At 49.1% G+C, this 16,149-nt stretch overlaps 1 protein-coding gene across 1 annotated transcript; it reads right to left on the bottom strand.

Moving 5' to 3' along the window:
• Positions 1-417: 417 nt before the first annotated feature.
• Positions 418-2,010, bottom strand: KCNA6 (potassium voltage-gated channel subfamily A member 6). The gene has a single exon (XM_063114616.1). It carries the CDS (start codon positions 2,008-2,010, stop codon positions 418-420), a length of 1,593 nt encoding a protein of 530 aa, XP_062970686.1.
• Positions 2,011-16,149: the final 14,139 nt, after the last annotated feature.

Genomic DNA, 16,149 nt, shown 5'->3' on the forward strand with positions numbered 1-16,149 from the left:
GTGCATGCCCCAAAACAAAGGACACTAAGGAGAAAGATAGGACCCAGGTGTGGCTGGTTTCTATCCTGTTGACATTGCTGTGCCTAGAGATATTGCAAGTCCCAGACAAGAAAAATCAGAGTCTTAAGGGAAGATCAAACAGCAATGTATTTCTCATCCATGTGAGAGATGACGTTAATGACTGGGTGGCACCGTTGGAATTTCATAAATGTCCCTTAGATGGATAAACCTTGAATGCTGCAGGGATCAAGCAACAAGGTTGACAGTCTAGGTACTTGGTCCTGGATATCATGTAGTGGGTGTAGAGGAGGGAGTCAAGACGTCAGCTGGAGCTGGGTGAGAGGAGTAAGAAGGAGAAGGAAGCCTAAGATTGTCTGCTCAGTGCTCGCCTTCTCCTGCAGGCCCTGCCCGCATAGGTCAGACCTCGGTGAGCATCCTCTTTTCTGCATACGCCCGGTGGGGAGTGGGAAGGTAGCTGGGTCTCCGTTCCCGGGCGGCCTCGGAGAAGTCAGGCTTGCCCAGTCCATTGTCGGTTGCCTTCAGGTCTGGTGCAGGCTGCCCACAAGTAACGTGAGTATATTGGCCTTGCTCCTCCTGCTCCGTCTCCCGGTGGTAGAAGTAGTTGAAGTTGGAGACGATGACGGGCACGGGCAGGGCAATGGTGAGGACCCCAGCGATGGCACACAGCGAGCCCACGATCTTGCCCCCCACAGTCATGGGATACATGTCCCCGTAACCTACTGTGGTCATTGTAACCACTGCCCACCAGAAGGCATCCGGGATGCTGGGAAAGAGTGAATCATCATCATCAGCCTCCGCGAAGTAGACGGCGCTGGAGAAGAGGATGACTCCGATGAAGAGGAAGAAGATGAGCAGCCCCAGCTCCCGCATGGAGGCCTGCAAGGTCTTGCCCAGGATCTGCAGCCCCTTGGAGTGGCGGGAGAGCTTGAAGATGCGGAACACCCGGACCAGGCGGATCACTCTGAGGATGGCCAGGGACATGGCCTGCTGCCCGTTCTGGCCGCCCCCTCCACTTGCAGGCTGCTGCTCCTGTTGCTGCACCAGCTCGGTCCCCAGGGTGATGAAGTAGGGGAAGATGGCCACCAAGTCAATGATGTTCATGATGTTGCGGAAGAAAGCTGGCTTGCTGGGGCAGGCGGAGAAGCGCACCAGGAGCTCAAAAGTGAACCAGACGATGCACAGCGTCTCCACCAGAAAGAAGGGGTCTGTGAAGAAGGAGCCCCCAAGAGTACCGGGGGAGGCTGAGCCCCCCGCTCCCGTCCCCCCAGGGCTGAAGGCAGGATGAAAGGCGTAGGAATCGTCTCGATCCTCCTCCTGCTCCTGACCGCCCCTGGAGACCGGGGCGACCCGGCCCGCACCACCGCCGGTGCTTCCACCTCGACCGTCTGCACGGAACTGGGGCAGGGTCTCCAGGCAAAAGATGACGATGGAGACGAGGATGACCAGGACCGAGACGATGGCGATGCCCCGGGCGGGCCCCGAGCTCTCGGGGTACTCGAAGAGCAGCCACACCTGGCGCTGGAAGGGCTGGGGAGGCAGCGGCTTCTCGTCCTCACCGCCTTCGGGCAGGCAGCCCTCGTCCTCGCGGAAGGCCGCCAGGGCCTCGTCGCCCAGCTGGTAGAAGCGGATCTCGTCCAGGAACACGTCCAGGGGCACGCTGACCGGCCTGCGCAGGCGGCCCCCCGACTGGTAGTAGTAGAGGATGGCGTCGAAGCTGGGCCGGTGGCGGTCGAAGAAGTACTCGTTCCGCAGGGGGTCGAAGAAGCGGACGCGGCGGCCCGGGTCCCCCAGCAGCGTGTCGGGGAACAGCGCCAGGGTGCGCAGCTGCGTCTCGAAGCGCAGCCCGGAGATGTTGATCACCAGCCGCTCGCTGCTGCAGCAGCCCCCGCCTCCGCCGGCCTCCGGGAGGTCCCCCGCACCCTGCTGCTCCCCCTCCGGCCCACGGACGTCCCCCGCGGCCGCCAGACCAAGGGATTTCTCCGATCTCATGTCCTCTCTGCGGCGCGCTCCCCGCCACCAGGACGGCGCCCAAGGCACAGCCTCCGGAGCGCGGCCCCCGCTCCCGGCTCCCGGCTCCCGGCTCCCGGCTCCCGGCTGCGCCCTCTCTTTAGGGTGGGGCTCGCGGTCTGACCCGGCGGTCGGGTCGGTGAGCTCTGAAGCCCCGGTCCCCGCAAGGCTGCGTCTGGGGAGATGAGCGGGGCGCAGAGGGTTTGGCTGTGCGCTTGCAGCTACCCGCCCGCCCCTCGGTGCTGGAGCTTACGGGATGCCTGGAGCCGCAGACTGACGCGCGTGGGACCGGCTGTCCGAGAGGACCTGGGCTGCGCCTGCCGCCGGCCGAGGCTCGGCTCCCGGACGCAGGGGTCGCCCTCCAGACGGGCTAGCGCTTCTCCAACAGCTCAAGACCCCAGGCTGCCGCTGGCACCGGAGCGCCAGATGCGCCACCCTCCGGCTCGGCAAAGACTCCTGGCGGGGCTCGGCCTCCGCCCTACGTCCACCGCGGGGCTCTGTCTGGCCAAGGTCTCGGTTCCAGACGCCACCGCCGCCACCGCCTCCCGAGGAGCCGCGCCTCAGGCCTCGGAGAGGGCCCTGGGGCTGCCCCGGCGCCGCGGCGCGGGGACCCACCTCCCCGCGGCTCAAGCCCGGGCTGCGGCCGCCGCGGCTGCAGCGGCTCGGCTCTCGGCTCTGCCCTTCCTCCCAACGCACTCTCTCCAGTGACGTGGCAGGCCCCGCCCGCTGCCCCCTCCCACCCCCTCCCACGGCACGCCCCCCACCCAGCCAGGGGCCGCGGGCACGGGGCGCCGGGCAGACGCGCGCACTTGCCGCACCGGCGATCTTTCCCGCGCTCCCCGGGCACGCCGCTGGCTTCACACGTTCACATTCACAGCCCCCGAAGCGAGCGCCAGTCCCCTCGCGCCACCTCCTCCACCCCCGCGGTGGGCTTCCCTCCTTTCGGTTTATCCAGTTGACCTGCGCAGTGTATTTCATCAATAAGAAAACACGGCCCGCCCCCCCGCACAATGCAGAGCACCGTGATTTGATGAAGACATTAAATCATATTTTGTTCCTCTTTACTTACGGAGACCCATTTGCCAACCTCTCCAATATCTACTGGGAAAAAGAGAGAGAGAGAGAGAAAGTATTTTTCAGATGTCTTGAGAGCTGCCAATTTAAGTTTTATTCTAATGGAACTCCCTCAGAGAATCTTCCTGTGCAAACCCTGAAGGGTGAGGCTGCGACTCTCCGAGGATTGTAACGTGGCAGTAAAGAGGTGGAAGGTCTATCCGGGCCTTTACCTTCAGAAGTTTTCCAAGGGAGTCCTGGAAATGTTAGGCAGCAGCTCCAGTGAAGAAAGACCCAGAAGATGGTGGCTTTGCAGAGATATCGTAGCTCAGGGAAATTCACCCCGGGATTTCTCTGCCCTCAGCCTCCTGGGAATGCGTCTGGAATTTCTGCTTATTGGGCAGCCAAGAAAAGGGGGAGTGGAAAGAGAGTACGTAGGGGTGCTGGTAAAAAGCAAGAGCTGCATTTACTGAGCATCTAATGTGAGCCCGCCACATGTCAGGTGCTGTGCCGGAAAGATGGCCTCTACTCCTAAGCCACATTGTTACCATGAAGACCTATTTGGCAATATTGGGGTCGGGCACTGTTCGTTAGGGAGCCCTTGGCTCTTTCTCTAACTTTCCAGGAGGAAAGGGATAAGAACGGTTTTCCCCCCATTTCTGCCAGAGGTTATCAGCCTTTCTCCACCAGACCAGACAGGTTGGGATGTGGTGGGGGAGGCTTCCTCTGATCTTTTCGGACTGCCACTTCCAGGCAGGGTTGACATGTGCTTCTTTGCGCCCTCAGTTTCCCCCTATCTGGCTGGCGGTGGCCAAAACGAATTGGCTGGCCACGACAAGGTATTTTTGTCTAGCTTCTTGTGCAGTGGTTAGAGCTCACCGAGGAAGATGATGAGAGAGATAAACAAAGACACGCTCAAACCACAAGGTGCACGTAAGAATTGTTTGCATTGCACCACAGCGGCTCTCAGCAGCATTTGCTCTTAGAGGGCTGAGGGGAGGAGGGAACTCAGGCTCCCCGACGTGTGAGGAAGAAGTCAGGCGGTGCGTGGGTAAGAGACACGCTAGCACTAGAACTCGCGGCATCCTCATTCTCCAGCTGCCCTTCACCAGGTGCACCCGGCAGCACCCCTGCTTCGCTTCCGAGTTTGTGCTGTTGGTTTCCACCCCCTCCTATCACCTTGCATGTTTCAGGGAAGGGCAAGAAAGCAAGTATGCCGAGCTGCCCAGCTGATAGTTTTCCCACTTGCAGGCTATGTGATTAAGCAATTTAAACTTCACACAGAAGTTGCTCCATTCAAAAACAAAGTTAAAGTAAGTAAAAGGAAGCCAACAAACAAGTACGATAGGGAAGATACTCTTTTACCCTCCTCCAATTATCTGTAATTATTTTCTGGGTTGTAAATTGACTTACTCATCTTCGTCTTGAAAATTTGTAATGAATCTGTGTGTTTGTTATCATTGCCGTTTTTATTCATGAGGTTGTCATCTACGTCAGTAACTCTCCAAAACAAACCTTGGAGAAGCCTGGGAAGAAACCTGCATTCTGCCAGAAGGGTGCACAGCCTAACATGGTGGCGGGAGCCTTCATCTGAGTACTCCTCAGGTTAAGCCTGGCTGGCGCTGCCTAGCATATCATGGGCAGAGCGATGCTCCATGGTTACCTTCACATCAAGCATAAGTCTGTGCTCCCAGAGAGGTTTCACTGTGCACGGGGAGGTTCCCCTGGGAGGGAAAAGGCATTAGCAAATTCATGAATCAGAGTTCTGTTTTTAGTTTCCTTGTAAAATAGACTCATTTCTTAGCTTAAGAAAAATCCCATGCCTGGATCATTTCTCCCAAGCGTATATTAAGGATGCGTAATATCACACCTTCAGAAGTGCCAGTTCCAAGTGGAGGAAGACAGGGGGCACAACTCCATCCACAGACACAGCAGTGGCGCTTCCAGTGACAGGTGATCATTTCCCCAGCATTCACAAAGCACCAATATCACGTCAGCACAGATATTTTTCTTTTCTTGTTATATCTAGATTCGGATGTTGCAATGATCATAGGGTTCGTTTCATTTATTTAATAAGTATTTATTGAGCAGATACTGTGTGCCCAGCCTGATGCCATATGCTGAGGATTTCGTAGTGATCTAGACAGCATATCTACTCTTCTAAGCTTACATTTTCAGGCAATGAATACATTACATTCTAAATAGAAAATTTTAAGTATAAACAATAAAGAAGATATTTACATACTGTAGTAAGTACCTTGAAGAGAATACATAGGATGCAATGTCAGAAGTGAATGTGGGGATCCAAATTTGAAGAGAGTGCTTGGGAGAGTTCACTCTGAAGAGGTAATATTTCGACTGAGCTTTCAAAGATGAGAAAGGGCCAGCTGTGCTGAAAGTAGGAAAGAGCCTCTGGGCAGACAAGTACAGAAGCCCTGAACTCAAAAGGTTGTGAGTGTTCAAGGATCATAAGAAGGCCGTGTGTTGGGAGGAGACTGGGCAAGGGCAGGAGAAGTGTAAGATGAGGTTGAAGAAGAGGCAGTAGTAAGATCGTGCAGGGTTAGGTGTTCAGGTTTATCTTAAAGGAGATGTGAAGCCAGCGATGGTTCTCAACAGAAGAGAGAGAGGATGTGATTTACAGAGAGGAGAATGAATTGCAGAGGGGTGAAAGAAGAACTAAAGACCAGGAAGTCGCAGAGGTCTGGGGAAAAGACGGTGGTGACTTGAGCCAGGGTAAGGTAACGTGAGCAGGGAGAAAGTGGAGAGGAGGAGGGGTGCTAGGGAGGTCCCTGTAGGAGACGGACTCAGCAGGAACTGGCAATCAATAGGACACGAGAAATAAGCAATGAATGCCAAGTTTGGGGTTCAAGCAACAGGTGAGTTTGTGGTGCCATTTGTTGAAAAGAGAAGACGAGGCGTTAAATGAGTTGGGATCCATCAATACTTCATTTCTAGACACATTAAATTGGAGAGGAAAATTAGACATACAAATGAGGACATCGAGGAGGCAGTGGTTTATTCGGGTCTGGAATATGCAAGAGAAGTTTATGATTTATAAATTTAAAACATTTAGAAATGCTTAAATTCATGGCACTAAAATCTTCCAGAAAGATAGAATATGGACAATGAAGAGAAACATAACAGGAACCAAGTCCTTTGAGGCACTCTACAATTGGCCGTTCAAGTTGGGCAGGAAGAGGACCCTGCAAAAGGGATGGGGGTTGTCAGAGAGGTAGAAGGAAAGCCAGGAGAGGGGTCGTCCTGAAAACCAACAGCTGGGAGCAGACCCCAGGGGCTCCCGTCCTCCCAGCCCACAGTGGCCATCACCACACATGTCATCTATGTCAGATCACGAGCACTTGGTGGAAGAAAAGGGGTAAGCAGGGAGGAACCACGTGGAAATGGATGTGTGTGCCAAACATGATGAACACATATAAATAATGCAGCACATAATTTGATAACAAAGTTATATTCTTATCTCTGCCCCAGACCCTAAAACGTACTTATCCAAGTGTATAAATGATCATTCTAGTCTGTCTTCCAGGCTTCTTTGTATTACACTTCTTACTTTGCTCTGTGTGTGTGCGTGTGTGTGTGCATGTGTGTGCATGTGTGTGTGTGCGTGTGTGTGCATGTGTGAGTGTGCATGTGTGTGTGTGCATGTGTGTGTGCATGTGTGTGTGTGCGTGTGTGTGTGCATGTGTGTGCATGTGTGAGTGTGCATGTGTGTGTGTGCATGTGTGTGTGCGTGTGTGTGTGCATGTGTGTGTGTGCGTGTGTGTGTGCATGTGTGAGTGTGCATGTGTGTGTGTGCATGTGTGTGTGCATGCTTGTCATTACCCTCACAGTATGATCCCTGTAGATCTCCTCTGGGAGGGAGAACGGTGGTCATAGACTTAGCCTTGTTTCTCTGAGTAATCTCTGGGAACAGTTCTTTCACTGCTCTGTCACCCACAGGCCCCTGCTGTGAGGAAGGGGTGGTGAGTGAACACCTGTGCACATGCACACAGCCCCTCTCTGAGAGGATCTACCCACCCTTGAGCCGTGGAAACCAAACTCCTCAGAGACGGCTGGCGGGGAGGTGGTCATTCCGACACAGTGTCCCTCATCTCGCTGTCTCCCCTCTGGGCAAGGCTCACTGCCCTGATCCTCAGTCCTTTGAGATGTCCTTTGTGGAAGTTCTTGTGACCAAAGACAGTGTCCCACATGACCCAGCCTCCTTCTTCCCATTACCTCATTCACTTCTCTCCCAGAGCCTGAGTCCTTCTTATTTCTTCTCTTAACCTTCCCCACGTTCTCTGCTAGGGAGATGAGGGAGGGAAGCTTGGACTCCTGGGGCAGAACAATGGGTGATGGGGTGATTCTATACTTGGCAGCCAATTTTTGCTACTTTCCTTTTGTTCCCCTCCTTCTACACACAGAGGCATGCATGCACACACACATACCAAAAATTTGGTCATCCAAGAGTTGCATTTTTAGAAGTTCAGCTATCTTGAACTTCAAGAGTTAATTTCCTGCCAAGAGCACCCTCTGGTTCCACACACTAATTGAAGTTGCCTTCCCACACTTGGTAGCATAACTCTTAGACCTAAAGTACCCTCTATTAATCTGGTTTTTGGAAGCACTGTGACCATTTCCACCCTCCTGGGATTTCTCTGTGACCAAGTAGATGGGGAAGGACAAATACAAAGATATATCCTATATTTATAAACTATAATTAGCTGCTCAAAGTTTTCAATGGTGTTAATACAAAGTGGTGATGGTAATGGTGGTGCTCCGGAATCCACTAGAGAAAAACCTCATAGCTTCCACTGGAGTGTAGACTTCTGTGCCATGCAAATCCGCAGCCTTAGGAAATGACTACCCATGCCAAGAAATAAATCTAAAAGGAGCTAATTATCTTTCAAGAAGGATCCCAAGAGACCTTGTTAGTGTCACAAGTTTGCAGTCTACTTCATCTCATTCCCCAGCTGTGGTGGTCATTGGTGCTGTTTTCCAGATGTTCCCAGCTCCCTGCCTTTCAGGAACATGGGGAATTGTACTCTCTAGCTTGCTGTGGCGGGGTGGTGCCAGGCAAGTAGCTCTGGAAAACAAATTGTAAGTGCAAATGATGGTGTATGTTCTGCACCAACATATTCAATTACCAGCAGGAAGCCCCCAGCGCTCTCTTTCTCCAGCCACACTGACCAGCACTGCTCAAGATGGGACTGCTCTGTCAGAGTGAGGTGACAGGAAGCTGGCCCTCGCTGAATCACTAGCAGCATGAATAAGAAACAACCCTTTGTTGTTCTAATCCCCTGATAACCTGGGATTGATTTGTTACCACAGCACAATCGAGTCTATCGAAACTGATTCAGGCATTAGTACCCAGAAGTAAGAAGTTCTTGTAGCCCTAAATGTAATGTTTGTGACATTGGCTCAGGGGGCAAATGATGGGCCATGAAGAAGCTTTATTGGAGGCTTTTGTAGTCAATCCATGTTACCAGTGGCAAAATATGTGAAAAACTGTTGCCTGTGACAACTTAGACGGTAGATAATGTACCTAAAAACTTGCATATCTAGGAAGAGGTTTGAAAACCAGATTGTTAGTGTCATATGGTGGCTGCTATTGGCTGCATCCGACAATGTGGTTCAAGACATTGAAGACCTCAGAAAAGAAAGGTGGAGATTGTCAGGGTTGACAGAGACAACTACTTCTCCCCAAAAAGAATTAGACAAAACTTAAAAGACCTTAAATCAAGGCAGGTTGATTGGCACCCAGCTTGCTTCACAGAACAAGTGAAGTACAGGGCAGTCGGGTCTGCTGCCAACACCTCTGCATTGAATATAATGCTTTAGAGCAAAAGTTTAATTAAAGTTATGGCTTCAAAGAAGTCATTTGAATTGAACAAATTGGCTCAGGTAAAAAACACACAAAACTAAGGGAGGCAGAGAGAGACTAGAGTTGAAACCTCCCACAGAAGACTGGTAGACTCAAATTACCCATTTTTAGGTTCATCTCTAGAAAAACATTATGCATGTGGAGCCTCCTAATTCAGAGACTTAAAAATTAAAAAGACAATTTATCTGCCCCTCTTCCGCAACACAACATACAATGGTTCATATGGAATAGGATAACTGCAATAAACCATGGTGTGATTATTGGCTATTGGCACATAGATCTGCCTGGAACAGATAGGAAAAAGCCTAAGAAGATTTTAAGACAGTCATACTGCCAAAGGAAGCATGACCTAGACTAAACCACTCATGGCTGTTCAAGACTTAAAACAACCTTCAGAAAGAAACAACAATCACAACAATATGTTGAACTTTCAAAAGGAGAGAACAGAACTGTAGTTACTAGAGGTGGGAAAAGGGGAGGGAGGGGGGTTAGCAAGAAATTGGTTAAGGGTCACAAAGAACAATCATGTTTTGTAATGATGAATATACTCATTATCCCGATTTGATCATCACATATTGTACACAAGTATTGATAGTCAACTCTGTACCCCACAAATGTGTATAATCGATTATGTTTCAATTTAAAAACAAAGAAAACAAAAAACTTTTCAGCCCCTAAATGTTTATGGACAAGAAGCAGGCTGAGAAAGCTGCTCAATCTCCAAGGAGGACATCATCTCCAATGCCCATCTCAGATATGACCAAGGGGGACAACAGAAAAAAGGACCTCTAGAGGGGGAAGCCAAGGGCCAGAGGGCAGTGGGATGACAGCCCCTCACAGCAGCAAATGAGGGCCTCACTGTGTGCAGCAGGATTGCAGAACTGTTATGAACCAGTGGCTGCTGCACCTGCTCTGTCTTGCTCCTTCTGAGTGAGAATGTTTACTGCAGTCATCTTTCCAAATGAACCATTGTGTGGTGTGTTATAGGAGGGGGCAGAAAACTTGTCTTTTTGGTTCCTACGTCTCTGAATTAGGACGTACCACATCCATAACTGACATAGAGACTAGAACACGCCACTCCCTAACGTAAAGACTACCACACTCCACTAGAGATCCTAAAATTTCAGCTTGACACCAGGATTGGGCAGAACTTTGGTGTTGTCTCCCTAGAGATTAAATGTATTTTGCCTGTGGGAGATAAACATTTCATGAGAATGACAGATGAAGGTAATCATTGCTTCTACTTCCAAATATTTCCAGCTGTCCACCTCCTGGGCACATGGTAGGGCTGTGTCCTTCCTGCTCTTTATTTGGTTGGGTGGAGGTCACGTGACCAGTCCCAGCTAATAAATTGTGCAATGTGTCATATCCGGCCTGCCACACTCCTCTGCCACGATCATCCATAGTATTTGAGAAGGTGCCAGCTCCATCAGCCTATGACCCAGACTGAAAGACATAGAGCACATCCCCAAAAACATCAGTGATGAATATGTAGTCTGAGCAATAAATAGTCCTTTATTTTAACTCACTGAGATTTATTACAGCATAATCTTGTCTCTCCTGACCAATACGCCTACTTGCACTTCTGCTTGGAAGATACATACAACATATTGGTCATTAATGTTCTACTTTCTATGTCCATAAGAAGAGAATTGAACATGGAGCATGAAATTCATCACAGAAACTCAAGTTTGGCCAGTTTATTTGCTCTCATTGTTGCTTGCTTGCCCTCCTGCCATTCCATTCTGTAGAGACCTTCACACATATTTACCCTGAACTGGTCTGAGGCTTTGCTCTTCCTTGTCCATTTTCTGACCTACCCCTGTGACTGTTGTCTAAGTCTCATGTCCTATCTGACATCTCCAATGGCATCGTGGACAGTGACTGAGTCTTTATGATAAAATGTTGTAAGTTTCTTTTGTTTACTAACCTTTCAATAAATATTTACTAAAGATAGTAATAGCAAATTCCAAGCACTTTGCTAAGAGCAATGAGGTAGGAGCTTTTCTCATCCTGCTTTTAAATATGAGAAAACAAAAGTACAGAGAAGTTGAATAATTTTCCAGTTCATAGAGCTGGTGGGTACCAAGCAGGTTTCAGATGTAACCATCTTGAGTACGGAGCCCGTGTTGAAGGCACTCTTCTCTATATCTCCCAAGCTATATTCTACACTGTTTTAGTTTTGCATCATGTTAATAGATATTTACACACACTCATGCACCCACACTCCCCAAGTAAATGAGTTTTGGAATCTTACACTCAGAGAGGTTCAGAATAGACATTAGAACAGTAAAGGCTCTGACACATTTCTTAACATTATTTAACCGGATGTTCCCAATGGATTTAAACATGGAAGCCAATTTTTCACCAAACCTCACATTTTGAGAGACTTGTATACTGTAGAACATAATTCAGTGAGATCATAGAAACCAAGCACTAGGAGGAACAAAGAACATTATCTCACCCAACTGCATTATTTTGCTAATGCCTGAATAGGAGTTTAAAATGAGTAAATGACTTTTCCATGGTCTTATGACTACAAAGACTGCAATCCAGATCTCTTAATTCCCTGTTCAGTAGGATCACTCTATTTCATGGGCTGTAAATTAGCAGACCCTTCCAGGACAAAGAGAGAAGCACACATTTCTCATTGATTCCAAGCATTATGAGGACAAGGCTACTAATAGCCTGCTGTTAGGTAGACGACTTAACTGGTTAGGTATGTCATAGTTGCATTTTTCCAACATATTTATAAAATAAATATGTTTTCCAATATATTTATTGAAAAAAAAATCTGCTTATAAGTGGACCCATGCAGTTCAAATTCTTGTTCAAGGGTTTTCTGTAGTTGTAAAAGAGAAGAGTTAGAAAAGACTCTTGTTGAATAGGACAAGTCCCCCAAAAAGGGTGGGAAGGCAAGTTCTCAGTTACCTGTAAGGTACTTTTCCAGTTGGGATACAGAGGTTGGAGCAATGATGTCTGCTGTCCATTTTCAGGCTGTTTTCTAGTCTGGGCTCAAATTCCCTTCCAGTCCTGGAGAATGAAAGGGAACTGCTTTGGGAAAGGAGGAACAGGAGGTTGGGGAGGATCCTAACAGAAAGAGGAGGTTCCACTGGGGCCACTTGCTCAGCTTTCCCCTTTGATGCAAACAACCGGAAGCAGTACGGTGAGGCCAGGGCAGGCCAGTTGCCTGTTTCCATCCAAAGTATTTATGTCGCCCCTGAAAGCACACTCCAGGCAGAGAGCCACTGTTCCCTGCCCAGTGAGTCTGAGATGTATGTATCCAGGCCTCTTAAGATGCTGTTTCCTTTACTGAGGAGCAAAGGGTGTGATTTTAATGTTCTGGGTCTCCTGCTTTACTGATGTAATGAAATAGCTGGGGCTAAATAATGCAAGACTCTTGGTCTACTGATGGTAACTTCTCTCTTTTTTTAACTACACTCTCTAATTCACTCAAAAGAACAAATTATGTTTTATGGCCTCTTATAAAATATCCATTCCCTCCTCCCCCGGCACTCTCAGTGGTTCAGGAAGCCTGGAAATGGCCTGGTGGAAGGAGGATCATTTCCTTCCAGACACAATTTACAGAAGCCAACCAGGCTCCTGCCAGCAGAGAGGGGTGATGTTGCTGGGATGCTCTGGGAGCAAGGGCTCCAGCATTCTGCTCCTCACAGCCCTGGACTCTCGGGCACTTGCAGACTAGGCCAGGGAACATGTGAGGCAGAGTGAAGGGGCACCGTGCTGCACTTCTGGGAGCTTTCCATCTCATCCATTTCTCCTTACAGGTAAAAGCCCTTCCCAAGCACCTTCACAGTCCTGCTTCTCCTCTGCCTCCCCTTGTCGGATGTTTGCGTGTTGTTTCCAGACAAACCTGGGCAACAGCAAGGTGGCCAGAGTCCAGGGAAGGGGGGTCAGTGTGTGGAGGGTGGGCAGGAGGAGTTGCAGGGGGAGGAGGACGAGGTGATGGCTGTTCTAGAGAGAAGGGAGATTCTCAAATGTGCTCCCACACCCCTTTCATTTACAGTTCCCATCCAAGTGACCAAGGGACACATGAATGTAAAGACATGAATAAGGCCTTCCTCTTTAGGGTGCTTTACAATGTATAAAGGACATCTACATCTGGAGCCTCGAACGGTTGGAAGCCTGACTTCCAGGCTTGTGTCACCTCACTTCCCTGGGCCTCAGTCCCCTCTCTCACACAGTGAGGGGCTTGGACAAGAGGACTGAGGTCCAACGTGAGTTATAATCCTAGTGTTTATAAACCTCAAAGTCCGGGTGTGTGCTCCTAATCCTAGGCTTACACCATTTCAGAGGGTCTCTGGGCATCTGATCTCTGAATGGTAGAAAGAGCCACACTGTTCCTAAGAGCAAGAGCAGCGGCAACTCCCTGACGAGAGCGGTCCTCCCGCGGGTCCTGTCTGGCCTCAGACTGCAACACCAGACAGCACCTGCTGGTCCTTCCTGCCAGGTGAGGAGTGGGCTCTATGCAGCCCTCCCAGCAGAGCCCGGGGCATGATTCTCAGAGGGAGCACAGAGGAGGGCATGTGCCACCAGATGTCTCATAGACAGCACAGAGACATGGAGAGAAAGGACACTCGTCACCCTGCTGCTGTTTCCCCTCCTGTCCCTTGATGCTAAAGTATTTCTGTACAGTTCTATATTGGGAAGTGCCATTTCTGAGGATAAAATGAAGGATGGCAGATGCTAAAGGATCATATGCTAACAGCCAAAATAGGGAGAGGTGAAAATTACAGTAGAAGACATTTCCAACTGAATTGTCGCTTAAAAATCTCAGCGTGCTCTGTGTCACCCATTTATTCCCAGACCCTATTAATCAGAAAAGCCCAAACCAATTAGCACAGACATTTTATGTTATCCTAGCATAGGTAAGAATCTGTGAGCCCTGAGCTCCTCAGGCTTTATTAATGGCAAAATGCATAGAATTCTCCACCCGTTTCAGGGATGACTCAAGCAGTACTGAGGTGTGTGCGAAGAGCAAAGAACAGGAGGCCTCTGGGAGGCTGTCTGCCTTACCCGGGCTTTCTCCTGTTATCACTGCCTCCTGCCTTTTGCCTCTACATTCTGGAGACTTGAGAGCAATTCATAACTCATCATTCGACAAATATTTGCTGAGCATCTTCTGTGTGCCAGGCACTGTGTTAAGCACTGGGTGTAGAGCGGTGAACAAAATGGTCATGGTCCCTGCCCTGAAAACAGTCTATCTCATCACATATATGAGGGAGTTTCAAACAGTTCATGGGAAGATTTATATTATCTTTTAATTCTATCTTTCCAAGAACTTTTTGAAGTCCCCTTGTATATATACATACACACACACACATGCATACATATACATGCCCCCTCCGACACACACACACATAGAGAGAGTCTCCAGCCAGCACTCAGCTGTTCCAGTGTTCAGCCAGTCAAGTTACTCCAGCTGAAGCCTCACACATCAGGGAGCAGATACAGAGCATTCTTGTGTATATTCTTGAATCACAGAATTCAACTTGTCTTGAATCATCTGAATTCTTGAATCACAGAATTGGGAGATATAACAATAATAATTGTCATTTTAACCCACTAAGTGGTTGGATATCTTATTATGCAGCAATAGATAACTAGAACGCTCAGAGAGGTCAATAATTGCAGAAAGTCACTCAGCTAGTGGGTTGTGGAGTGAAGATTCTTTTTTCTTTTCTTTTCTTTTTCTTTCTTTTCTTGGTGGCTGGCCAGTGAGGGGATCCAAATCCTTGACCTTGGTGTTAGAAGGCAGCACTCTAACCAACTGAGCTAACCGGCCAGCCCTGGAGTAGAGATTCAAACCCAACTGAGCTGCTGTAATGAGCTGCCTCCTGGGTAGTGAGTAAGACTTGAGAGCTCCAAGGGGCCCAGCGTTCAGCCCATCCATCTGCTTTCCTGCATGCACGACTAACCCTCTGCAGCTTCCTTTTTTATGTAAACACGTACATGCACATGTACATACACACATATATTCACACAGACACACCTGGCCATTGCATTATGCTATCTCATCACCAGAAGGGAGTTTTTCCAGAAAAAAAGAATACACATGCAACCTCTCATGTAGGGAGAAAACATGAGCTTAGCTGATCAAAGAGTCAGCAGACCTCCGGAATGCGAAATCTGGCTGCTGTAGACCATGCTCCAGCCATGCTCTGTCGCCCAGAGAAACCAGACATAAGGTTCCAATTTGAATTCCATTTTCATGAAAAAAACTTCCAACCTAATCCTCTGGTCCTTCTCAAAGCCAGGAAGGGGCCCTGCTCTAGGTACATGCCACATATCCCCGTAAGACAAGTTCTTGCTCCTTCATCAAAAGCAGGAAGACTGAGAATGGAGAAGGGGGTGTGCATGTGGAGGGCTCACTCAAGGCTGTCCAGAAATCCTACAGTTGGCATCCCTGATCCTGTCAGTTCAGGAATTGTCAGACGAGGGAGCAAAGCCACATGTAGGGCACAGGAAAAGGAAGCTGCAATTTTTTGACCCCTTGTATGTGTCCAGATTCCATTTCCCCCAGCTGCTTAGAGAAGTGTCAAACCATGTGAGTATCCTGGGTTCTCGTAAAACCATGGATAGATTGGGAGTGAGCAAAGGGGACCTGTGCCCCAATTTGTAAAGGGGAACACAGAGAGGAGTACTGAGTAATTTACAAGATCAGAGACAATGTCTCGTGAGTTACTACAGCTCATTACCTAACTGGGATGCCTGGTAAATAATACACTCTCACTGTCTGTTGAATGAATGCACAAATGACCTCCATAAAACTGGGTCAAGTTCCTAAAAGATTTCGGAAAGTGGCCGGATTGCTCCCTATCCAGAAACATGCTGTATTAGTTCGTTTTGAGTTGCTGTAACAGAATACCTCAAACTGGGTAATTTATAAGGAAAAGAGGTTTGTTTGGCTCACGATTCTGGGACAGCTGCGTGTGGTGCGGGCCTGAGGCTTTTTCTACTCGTGACAGAAAACGACAGGCCAGCCAGTGGGTACAAGCAGATCACATCACAAGAGGAAGCAAGGGGAGGGGGGTGACAAGCTCCTTTTAAACAACCAGCTCTCTTGGGAACTACAGAGTGAGAACTCACTCATGACCCACCCCCCACCACCAGGGCAGGCATTAATCCATTCATGAGGGATCTGCCCCCATTACCCAAACCACTCCCAA

The sequence above is a fragment of the Cynocephalus volans genome, chromosome 1 (genome assembly GCF_027409185.1).
Source record: "Cynocephalus volans isolate mCynVol1 chromosome 1, mCynVol1.pri, whole genome shotgun sequence".
Taxonomy (NCBI): domain Eukaryota; kingdom Metazoa; phylum Chordata; class Mammalia; order Dermoptera; family Cynocephalidae; genus Cynocephalus; species Cynocephalus volans.

What these genes read in the sequence shown, in the direction of transcription:
- KCNA6 (XM_063114616.1), bottom strand. Translation starts at nt 2,010, where the DNA reads ATGAGATCGGAGAAATCCCTTGGTCTGGCGGCCGCGGGGGACGTCCGT.